Source organism: Staurois parvus, unplaced genomic scaffold (genome assembly GCF_062004578.1).
Source record: "Staurois parvus isolate SC_StPar_1 unplaced genomic scaffold, SC_StPar_1.0 ptg001389l, whole genome shotgun sequence".
Lineage (NCBI taxonomy): Eukaryota > Metazoa > Chordata > Amphibia > Anura > Ranidae > Staurois > Staurois parvus.
Window position 1 is genome coordinate 418,252 of NW_028319185.1, and position 12,160 is coordinate 430,411.

Consider the following 12,160-nt stretch of genomic DNA (forward strand, 5'->3'; position numbering starts at 1 on the left):
CGCCTTGTCTGCGCGCCTTCCCAGAGATCCCCGCTCTGTCGCCACACATGTCGCCGCCATTTTTGGAAAAATTTCGATTCGCGCATCCGAAGTCTGCTAATTTTTCCTAATATTCGAAACGAATTCCACTTCGCCAAGTTTGATTCGCTCATCTCTAGTCCTTACATTGGGATGTTTGTACAATATTTACATGTGTGGAGCGTAAATGAACTCTATTACACCTCTGCATAGGGCCGGGAGGTTAGCAATGTCTGCATCACTCATAACACGCTAATGACTACACGTTGGCTCGGAATGAGTCATACGTGTAGTGACAGCATATGTGCGGAAAGTCATTTCTGCTATTAAAGTCATTCGGCACGTGTGGCCAAAGGTGCTACAAATCACGGGTGTCAAACTGGCGGCCCTCCAACTGTTGCCAAACTACAAGTCCCATGAGGCGTTGCAAGATGGACAGTTACAAGCGTGACGCCCAAAGGCAGAGGCATGATGGGACTTGTAGTTTCGCAACAGCTGGAGGGCCGCCTGTTTGACACCCCTGTAGATGGTACAGGCCACCCAAGACTTCACAAAGAAGGGTGCTAGCCGGGCAGGGGGCCCCTGCTACCTGGAAACCAAGGATGATAGGTAGAAGGAACAGTCTCCATCTTAGCATCAAACGGTGGTAGGTGATGGGGCAGCCTGCATCCTAGCAACCAAGGATGCTAGCTTTCACTGTGGAAATCAAAGACTCTAGGTGGCAGGGGCTGCCTGTGCTTTAGCAGCCAAGAATGGTAGGCAGCAGGAGCTTATTGCATTCTAGCACCAAGGATGGTAAGCAGCAGGGGACGCCTATATCTTAGCAACCAAGTGTGTTAGGCAGCGGGGGCAATTTGTGCCTTAGCAACCATGGTTGATAGGTGACAGGGGCAACATGTGTCCTAGCAACCATGAGTGTTAGGCAGCAGGGGACGCCTATATCTTAGCAACCAAGCGTGTTAGGCAGCGGTGGCAATTTGTTCCTTAGCAACCAAGGTTGGTAGGTGACAGGGGCAACGTGTGTCCTAGCAACCATGAATGTTAGGCAGCAAGGGACGCCTATATCTTAACAACCGAGTGTGTTAGGCAGCGGGGGCAATTTGTGCCTTATCAACCAAGGTTGGTAGGTGACAGGGGCAACGTGTCCTAGCAACCATGAGTGTTAGGCAGCAGGGGACGCCTATATCTTAGCAACCAAGCGTGTTAGGCAGCGGTGGCAATTTGTGCCTTAGCAACCAAGGTTAGTAGGTGACAGGGGCAACGTGTGTCCTAGCAACCATGAATGTTAGGCAGCAAGAGACACCTATATCTTAGCAACCGAGTGTGTTAGGCAGCGGGGGCAATTTGTGCCTTATCAACCAAGGTTGGTAGGTGACAGAGACAACGTGTGACCGAGCAACCATGAGTGATAGGCAGCAGGGGCTGCCTTTATCCTGGAAATCAGAGACACTTGGCAGCAGGGGCTGTGTATGTCCTAGCTACTAAGGGCTCTAGGCAGTAGGGGGCCATATGAGGCCTTTAAAAGAAGGAAGCTGGGTGGCAGAGGCCCCCTATATCCTGGCAACCAAGGAAATTAGGTGGCAGGGGCAATCTGCACCTTAGCAACCAAGGGTGGTAGGTGACGGGGGCAGGCGCCGCTTGCATCCTAGCAATCGTGGAAGCAAGGTGGACTGGGATGCTTGTGTTCTGGAAACCAAAGATACTAGTTGGCAGAGGCCTAGCAACCAGGGGGAACTGAGCAGCAGGGGCTGCCTGCGTCATAGCAACCAATAGGGTACATGTATGCTGGACGCATGTATACTCAAAATTATTATGCGCACAATGGTGTCTCATTGTTGGTGTCAGTGATAGGATTAATGCCATACTGTTGGTGTCAGGGAAAGGAATGGTGTCTCATTGTTGGTGTCAATGATAGGATTAATGCCATACTGTTGGTGTCAGGGAAAGGAATGGTGTCTCATTGTTGGTGTCAGTGATAGGATTAATGCCATACTGTTGGTGTCAGGGAAAGGAATGGTGTCTCATTGTTGGTGTCAACGATAGGATTAATGCCCTACTGTTGGTGTCAGGGAAAGGAATGGTGTCTCATTGTTGGTGTCAATGAATGGATTAATGCCCTACTGTTGGTGTCAGGGAAAGGAATGGTATCTCATTGTTGGTGTCAATGAATGGATTAATGCCCTACTGTTGGTGTCAGGGAAAGGAATGGTGTCTCATTGTTGGTGCCAGCGGGAGCAATAGAGCCCCAAGGGCAAGCAAAGAGCCGCATCTGGCCTCTGAGCCACAGTTTGGAAACCACGGTTATATATAATTGTAGGCATAGATGAATATCCTGACGAAGCTGAGTGAGATACGCCCATCGGCGAAACGCGTTGACGTCATACGTCAGATACGTCACTTCCGGTCATGCGCACTAAGTGGAACGCACGCTGACCTACAAGGAGGAAGCCATCTTCACATGCCATGAGGCAGGCTTAAGCAGCACAGGCGCCGAGAAGAGGCTGGAACCCGCGGTATATCGGCTGATGTCAGCGGTTGTTCCCTGGCCTCTCTGGCCTTGTAAGGCAGTACCTATGAAGGACATCTTTTCCTCTCCTACTATCCATTGCGCAGGTGGTGAGTGGACTGTTACAGGACACTAGTTATATGGTCCTCTGTGATCGATATAACCTATACATCTTACATAGAGTAAATCTCTTCCAGTGACTTTCCACATATTGTTTGTTTTACTACAGGATGGGGACATCATGCTGCTTTTCATAGGAAACAGGATATACCACGTGTATCTCAACAGGCAGAAGATTTATTGGGATTTGTCTTGTTTTCCTTACAGAAAGTGGTGTGTAGTCCACATATAGTGGTGAAGAAACCATTTCAAGCAGTGCTCTGCTATTTGCATCTGTCCTTCCATCCTGGTAACAAATGGGGCTTATTCTCATTTAAGAGCCCTAAGGAAACAGTCGCTTATATTACAGATGAATGGGCCCCAACCACATGTGCCGGCATAGGAATGTACTGCATTTTATATATGACATTCATTTTTTCTTGTCTCTTATAGGCATAGAGGCATGCTTCTCTTTTTGACGCACACTGTGCTTGCTGCACTGCATACATGTGATATTTTATATCTATAGTGTAATGTTTTGACACTCCCTGCTTGGGATATAACCATTTTGGTAGTAGAACATGTCTACATATTTACAACATGTCACATGGTATACCTATGGTATAATTTTTGCATACACCTCCTGTGGGAAGTGTTCACCTGTGAACCAGTGCTACAAAGACTTTAGGCTCTAGTAGTCACTGTCTTTGTTGCACAATTATTTGGACCGGTCTTGGTGTCATTTTATATGGTTTTAGGTCTGTGTGTATTGTCTCATACTGAGGTGATGGTAAACCAGGGCGATTGCCCAAATGTCAAACTTGTATATGTAATAAAGCATAATTTTTGGAAATTTTTCTGATTGTCACACTCTGTTCATAATGTAGCCACTTTCTCTGTGAATTTCTTTTCACAACCCCCCTTTTTGTGCATGTCTTTTTTGGCTACTGAATGGAGGCCATCTACTGGGTGATATGGTAATTTATTATACAACCTCTACATAACTATCTTTAACTAATAGATGAATATTACCCTAAGTAAGCAATGATTGTGATTTTAGTGTGTTTATTAATGCATGCCATGATCTGAAGATTTCATACTGTATATTCAGTGGTGACCTTAATATATTTCGCATTCACCTCTCTTCTGTAATGGTGCTTGACTGACTCAGCCACTAAATGACTGGGCTTATCAAGGGTTTGCATGACAGGAAAAAAAAAAAAATCAATTCACGTAATCATTGACCATTGTTTAAACTTTCAATTAGTGACCATCACTTACGGCTGAAGAGCGCAATCAGAGTGTACTTACTGCGCACTAATGTAGCTTCTTTTGTGCTAATTAATATTTTCTCTCCTTGTTTAGCATTCAACCTTCTGAATTTGAGCTTCTGCAATGAACCACTCGAAGACACGTGTTTTAAACGAATGTCAGAACCACCTCAACTTCGAAAATGAGTCTTCGTGGAACGATGGCGTGGCCTTCAACCGTACCCGTGGGACGTTAAACCACCTTTTCATTGGAGCCCAAAAGCAGGAGCCTAATTATGTGGCCATACCCGCCACCGTCTTTTGTAGCTTACTCTTCTTATTTGGTATTTTGGCCAACGGTATTAGCATCCTTACGCTCATGAGAAATGGAAGGATGAAAGTGAGCGCAGTTCGGTTCTACCTCTTGAGTTTGGCCTTGGCAGACATCTTGTTGCTCTTTACAATCCCGGTGACTCTTTACCGATATTTCTGGCAATATTACCCTTGGACGCTCTCTGACTCTGTGTGCAAATTGTACTTCATGATCCGGCATGTCTACTGTGCTACCACCAGTTGGACCATTATCGCCTTTACTTCCGAGAGGTACTTTGCCATATGCCATCCTATGTGGTCCATTACTGGGCTACGGAAATCTCGCATGGCGTATTTGTTGGCCTTTATCTGGATTTTATCATTTATCAGCACTATTCCTGTGGCTTTAGTGTATGGAGAGTCTGCAGCCTGTATTTTGGACTATACAGCCACCACCCAAGAGGAAGTGGTACTTGATTCCACCGTGTGTGAGATGCTGGAACCAAAACCCTACATTATATACAAGAGTATCCTGCAAATTCGGAGCATCCTATACTTTGTAGTGCCCCTGGTTACCATCATGATCTTCCACGTGCTGATCTACCACCACCTCAGTATCAACCATCGCCAGAGGGAGAAGATTGGCCTAACAAGAACGCATTGGCGGTTTTCTTCCAAGAGCGTAACTCAACCTCAAAGCCGTCCGCTTTCAGAAAAGAAGGCCCGTCAGCTGATGGGTAGGTGCACTGGGCTTTGTTTATAAGGACGCTAGTTGCTTTACAACTTTTTAAAAATGTCCAGAAAATCTAAGTTGATGTCAAAGTGTTATAATCTATTGTAGGCAGCAGCGTGTTTACCGCGAGGCAAACAAGGTGTTTGTCTACGTTGGCAATTTTTAGGGGGGGGCAGCGCCGCCCCCTGGAAGAAGGGGCCTGGTGAGCAGGCGCAGACTGACCCATGAGAGGCTCCTGGGAGGATGTGGCAGGATGGAGTAAGCAGGTTCAGTCCTGAGCAGCGGCAAACTGACAACTCATGGGGCCCCCGGGCAATAGGGGATCATGGGGCCCCTGTGTCCTTGCCCAAGCTCAAAAAAGCCTATGAAAATGGTACCAGGGGCATCTCATAGGGCCCCCTACTGACCCTGGGCCCTCGGGCAGTGCTGATTTTCCAAATAGTCAGTCCACCCCTGGTCCTGAGAGGAGAGACTAGCAGAGACCGAGAGATCCTGTGGTAGAGGACACTTCCAGAACCAGTGAGAGAACTAATGACAGGGGTAGGCATTGGTTCAGCAGAGGAAGAGTGGTGGTGGGACCTGGGGGGAGAAGGTGTGTTTGGAGGAGTGTGCCAGTGGTGGGCCTAGAGACGGGGGGGTGGTTGGCAAAGAGTGGTGGTGGCGGCGAAGCCTGGGGTGGTTGGGGGGTTTGCACAATTTTAGTGTTGCCTAGGGGGGCAGCACAACAACTAAATACACCACTGATTGTAGGCCATGTATTATTCAAGAAATATGATTAGTATCCATGCTTTATTTCAGTTATTTAGGACCTAACTCGGAGAGCTGGTGTCACAGTCAGGGGTCAGGCTTGGAGACCAGTAGGGAAACGCCCAATGACCAGCAGGATAAGTACACAAGAAGATCACCGACCCAAATTCAGCCAATGTGCAAGGTCTAAGCAGTAACCGGTATTCACCAGAGCTCCTAATGGTGGCGATGGGTTTTGCTACATGTTAGTAACTGGTTGAGGTCCTCAGATTCGCCCCACCAGGAGGTGGGCAAGCCGGGGTCCAGTAGCAGATATAGCAAGTAGGGATCAAGCAGAAGCATAATCTGTAAACAAGGTCAGTCATATTTATTGGCTGGTTGGGATCAAGCAGAAGCATAGTCAAGCCAAACGTTAGTAATGAGTGGTAGTGGAGATAAGGACAGCTGCAGGCAGGGGCAGACTGACAACTCATGGGACACCCAGGCAGTAGGGGATCATGGGGCCCCTGTGTCCTTGCCCAAACTCAAAAAAGCCTATGAAAAAGGTATCATCGGCATCTCATGGGGCCCCCTACTGACCCCGGGCCCTCGAGCATTTCCAAATGATCAGTCCGCCCCTGGCTGCAGGTATGCAAAGGCGCAAGATATTGCCTGGAAAAGGGCACAATAATTTGTCAAACAGGAAGTGCAAAGGCATGGCTTAAATAGGAAGTTCATGGGAGGAGCAAGAAGGTTCAAGGTTCAAAAGAAACAAGGTACGAGGCAATATTATCCAAGGGTTTAGACAGAATGGTGTCCAGTATCTCAGGTGGCTCAGTAAGGAGAGTGACTGCTGGATGCAGCAGAGGTCATGGGTTCTGATCCCGGTCCTGACAGCTGGACTGAGAAAAACAGACCATTCATTAAGCACAGCCTGGATATGTACGGCTACTGCAAGTTAGACAGTAGGGACCATCTAATGCAGTCTTGATGGCCAGGAAGGGGCAGTATGCAAGTACCCCCCATCACCCAAACAAAGGCAAACAGTGCGGGGACAAGCTCATCTAGTGCCCAGGGCAAAGATGCCAAATGGCACCCCCCAAAACTGTAAGAGCATTATGTGTCAGCAAAAATCTTCCCTGCCCCCCCAAAAAAAGAAGCTCTATAAGGGGGCTATAGGATTGCAGCATCAGAACCCCACACTAGCACTCAGTGTCCTCCACCCCTCTCTGCCAATCCCTCCACTAGCCTCCACTCAGTGTCTTCCATCCCTCTCCGCCAATCCCTCCACTGGCCCCCAATCAGTGTCCTCCACCCCTCTCTGCCAATCCCTCCACTGGCCCCCACTCAGTGTCCTCCACCCCTCTCTGCCAATCCCTCCACTAGCCTCCACTCAGTGTCCTCCACCCCTCTCTGCCAATCCCTCCACTAGCCTCCACTCAGTGTCCTCCACCCCTCTCTGCCAATCCCTCCACTAGCCTCCACTCAGTGTCTTCCATCCCTCTCCGCCAATCCCTCCACTGACCCCCAATCAGTGTCCTCCACCCCTCTCTGCCAATCCCTCCACTGGCCCCCAATCAGTGTCCTCCACCCCTCTCTGCCAATCCCTCCACTGGCCTCCACTCAGTGTCCTCCACCCCTCTCTGCCAATCCTTCCACTGTCCTCCACTCAGTGTCCTCCACCCCTCTCTGCCAATCCCTCCACTGGCTTCCCATTGCCCAACGGATAAGATTCAAAACATTAACAATACTGTATAAAGCCATTTATAACTCTGCCCCAAATTACATCACCGATCTTGTCTCTAAATATCACCCAAACCGTACTCTCCGTTCCTCGCAAGACCTCCTGCTCTCTAGCTCCCTTGTCTCCTCCTCCCATGCTCATCTCCAGGACTTTTCCAGAGCTTCCCCCATCCTCTGAAACTCCCTACCTCAATTTATCAGACTATCGCCTACTCTGCTCACTTTTAGGCGATCTCTGAAAACCTATCTCTTCAAGGAAGCCTATCCTGTCCTCAGCTAATAATGGAATCTTCTACTCTTCCAACCAGTCCATCCCCCACAGTTACTACCTTTTGGAGCCCCTCCCTCCTAGATTGTAAGCTCCCAGGATCACGGCCCTCCTTTCCCTCTTTTATTGAACTGTATTGTTGCTGTATTGTCTCCCGTTATATTGTAAAGCGCTGAGCAAACTGTTGGCGCCATAAATCCTGTATAATAATAATATATTGCTTTTTTTTAGCTGAGTACTAACGAATTTCCTTTCTTCCAGGGGCTGTAGTGGTGGCGTTTTTCCTGTGCAATTTTCCCGATACCGCCTCATCACTCATGCAGATCTACATAGACAACTGGAACACACACATCCTTAAGGTCTACACCTTGCTGAAGACCTACTTATCGCTGCCGCTTTGGTACCTCAACAGTGCTCTAGACCCAATACTATTCTGCATTTCTTCTACGTCGTTCCGCAGTGCATGCTGGGAAACCCTTACAGCTGTTCTGCCATGGCAGGATAAGTCAACAGACGGACCAAACCACGCATACCATGTTTCCTGCGCTCGGTCTGGTGGATCTTCCCTCGTGTCGGCACCAAGCACCCGGTCAACGTGGACACTTAATTCCAACGAAGGAGAGCAAAAAGAATGCTTCAGTCAACCTCGAACCAATGATCCAAAACTTATTTTCTTCAGGCACCTTGATGTCATGGAAATCAAAGATTACACATTTCCGTAAGAACTATTTTTTTTTTTTTCACAAATTTTTGCAAGGCTGCCAATATTTTGAATGGCAGAACCATAGTGTTGTGACGAGTTGCTGGAAATGGCTACTTCTGATAAAATTATCCTTGGCGTATGTTTCATTGTATCGAAATGACAACAAAAAAAAAAAATCCAAACTGTAAGCAGCCGAGGAAATGTAATATTCATTCTGTAAGAGGATTATAGAATTAAAGCTCCAAATAAGGCCGGGACTTGAAGGCGGCGTTTTTATTCAGCTGATACCGACGTTCCAGTCAGAGACTTCTTTCAAACTCTCATAAAAGAGGATTACGTGAAATGGTGTGATGGGGACTTAATTGAAAATTAATCTATTGTCACTTTCTGTTATGTTTTGAGAGATACCTTTGGAAAAAAAACGACAATATATCATGGCATTCAATATTTGTTATCTGTGGGGTATCCTGAATCCAGCATTAACCGATACATATTGAGGTTCGGTCAACGTGTAGCACAGCTGCAAGCCTTGATTGGGGTTCCTCAGGTGGATCTAAGATACCACATCTGTCGCAACTAATGAAAACTTGTATTGAGCATTGTTTTAATGCATATAACGAAACCAAAACAATGCCAAAAATACCCAATAAAAAATACCCAAATCCTGATATCTGAAAATGTCCTTCCAAGTAAATAAAGTCACTCAAAAATAAAAGTCATTCATAAGTTCAAAGAAAAACCTCCATGTTGAGAAACAGCCTTCAAAAAGACTTCTGGGACAAAAACCAAATACAAAAAGCCACAGGGCTTGTAATCATCAAGGCAGGATGATGTCCACCACAGAGATCCTCACAGCCCCTTAGATACACTCCTCTCTAAACACCAGTCTCCATACTCCAAAAACGATGCCCACCAGATATATGGAATAAGTAATAGTGTAAATCCGCATATAACCTTTAAATAATACTTTATTTATATGCTTACATGATTTTCATTTTTCAAATTGCCATTGAAACAAAACCCTAACAGTAATACCTCTGGAGATCCTCTGAAGTACTCCTCCTGTGTATTAGATTGGACTTTCCAGGATCCAAAATGGCTGCTCAGTCACTTCCAGTTCCGCTGTGCATCTGACGTCACTTCCCTTGACGTGTTTCGTCCCACCCCACACGCCAAAGTCCTGGGTGTCACCCTGGACTCCCACCTCTCCTTCCTACCCCACATCCAACTGCTATCTAGATCTTGCAGGCTCCACCTCCGCAACATCTCCAAGATACGCACATTCCTCACCCCAGACACCACCAAACAACTCGTACATTCCCTCATCATCTCACGCCTGGACTACTGCAACTCCCTCCTCACTGGCCTACCCAAACGAACGCTATCCCCACTCCAGTCTATCCTGAACTCAGCGGCTAGACTCATCCACCTCACCAACCGCTCCACATCTGCCTCCCCCCTCTGCCAATCCCTTCATTGGCTCCCGATCGCCCAACGCATCAAGTTCAAGCTGCTAACCCTGACCTACAAAGCCATTCACAACGCTGCCCCAAACTACCTCACCGACCTGATACCCCAATACTACCATACCCATGCCCTCCGCTCCTCACAGGACCTCCTACTCTCCAGCTCCCTGGTCTCCTCCTCCCACGCCCGATTACAGGACTTCTCCAGGACTTCCCCCATCCTCTGGAACTTCCTACCCCAATCCATCAGACTGTCACCTACCCTCCTCACCTTCAGGCGCACCCTGAAAACCCTCCTCTTCAGGGAAGCCTACCCCAACCTCACCTAACACCCGACCTCACCTAACAACTAACCTCCTCCACTCCTCCAGCCACTCCACCCCCACAGCTGCTTCCTCCTGTACCACCTTCCCCTCCCTCCTAGATTGTAAGCTCGAAAGAGCAGGGCCCTCGCACCCCTCGTGTATTGTATTGTTACTGTCTTCTCTCATGTTCTGTCCCCCCTTGCTACTGTACAGCGCTGAGCATACCCTTTGGCGCTATATAAATACTGTATAATAATAATAATCATAATTAAGATCCCTTATGATTAAGTCCAATGACAAAACGCGTCAAGGGAAGTGACGTCAGACGCACAGCAGAACCGTAAGTGACCGAGCGGCCATTTTGGATCCTGGAAAGTCCGATCTTATACACAAGAGGAGTGCTTCAGAGGATCTCCAGAGGTATTACTGTTAGGGTTTTGTTTCAATGGCAATTTTAAAGATGAAAATCATGTAAGCATATAAATAAAGTATTATTTAAAGGTTATATGCGGATTTACACTATTACTTATTCCATATATCTGGTGGGCATCGTTTTTTGGAGTATGGAGACTGGTGTTTAGAGAGGAGTGTATCTAAGGGGCTGTGAGGATCTCTGTGGTGGACATCATCCTGCCTTGATGATTACAAGCCCTGTGGGTTTTTGTATTTGGTTTTTGTCCCAGAAGTCTTACTGAAGGCTGTTTCTCAACATGGAGGTTTTTCTTTGAACTTATGAATGACTTTTATTTTTGAGTGACTTTATTTACTTGGAAGGACATTTTCAGATATCAGGATTTGGGTATTTTGTATTGGGTATTTTTGGCATTGTTTTGGTTTTGTTATAAGCATATTATTTTATTAGATCATTACACTTTTTGGGGTAAAAGTGTTTACATGCGTTGTGGGATTTTGTAGTACATTGTTTAAGGGGATACCGTATATTGATTTATTTATTGTTTTAATGCAAACTGTGAGTAATGGCACCATCCATTTAATTGGTCACTTCAGCACCCAACTCTCATAGGTCTGGAGTGGGTCAAGAAAAAAAAGCACACAAACACCTAGCGCATTATCCAAGGTTTATTAAAATTTTAAAAAGGACAAAAAACATAAAATTAACGCATATAAAAGCCTATAAAGCCACAGCGATGGGCGAATTGGTGGCAGAGTGTCCGACTGGTGGTGTGGTTGGCCTGCTGACGCGTTTCCCTTTCCTCAGAGCTGACTGGAGTGGGTCAAGCTCCTTGGATTTTGGGTCATCCATGCCTTGATTAGAGGTTCTCAAGTGGCTCCAAGATATCACATCTGTCGTGACGTATTTACATTAATTTAAATTGTGAGTAATGGCACCATCCATTTAATTGGTCACTTCAGCACCCAACACTCATAGATCTGAAGTGGGTCAAGAAAAAAAGCACACAAACACCTAGCGCATTATCCAAGGTTTATTAAAATTTTAAAAAGGACAAAAAACATAAAATTAGCGCATATAAAAGCCTATAAAGCCACAGTGATGGGCGAATTGGTGGCAGAGTGTCCGACTGGTGGTGTGGTCGGCTTGCTGACGAGTTTCCCTTTCCTCAGAGCTGACTGGAGCGGGTCAAGCTCCTTGGATTTTGGGTCATCCATGCCTTGATTAGAGGTTCTCAAGTGGCTCCAAGATATCACATCTGTCGTGACGTATTTACATTAATTTAAATTGTGAGTAATGGCACCATCCATTTAATTGGTCACTTCAGCACTTATCAGGGGTCCTTGGGTAGTTGTTGGGTCCAATGAAAACTTGTACTGAACATTATTTTAATATAAACTGTGAGTAATGGCACCATCCATTTAATTGGTCACTTCAGCACCCAACTCTCATAGGTCTGGAGTGGGTCAAGAAAAAAAGCAAACAAACACCTAGCGCATTATCCAAGGTTTATTAAAATTTTAAAAAGGACAAAAAAAACATAAAATTAGCGCATATAAAAGCCTATAAAGCCACAGTGATGGGCGAATTGGTGGCAGAGTGTCCGACTGGTGGTGTGG

General features: G+C 46.5%; 1 protein-coding gene across 1 annotated transcript in view; it reads left to right on the forward strand.

Annotated features, from left to right (window-relative positions):
* LOC149436256 (neurotensin receptor type 1-like) overlaps nucleotides 1-8,790 on the forward strand; it is a 71,287-nt gene extending 62,497 nt beyond the window's left edge. Inside the window, exons 2-3 of the mRNA XM_089661810.1 lie at nucleotides 3,989-4,922; nucleotides 7,917-8,790. Coding sequence (XP_089517936.1) covers nucleotides 4,019-4,922; nucleotides 7,917-8,377 — 1,365 coding nt within the window. The 5' untranslated portion in view covers nucleotides 3,989-4,018 and the 3' untranslated portion in view covers nucleotides 8,378-8,790. The remainder of the gene's footprint in view (nucleotides 1-3,988; nucleotides 4,923-7,916) is intronic.
* Nucleotides 8,791-12,160: the final 3,370 nt, after the last annotated feature.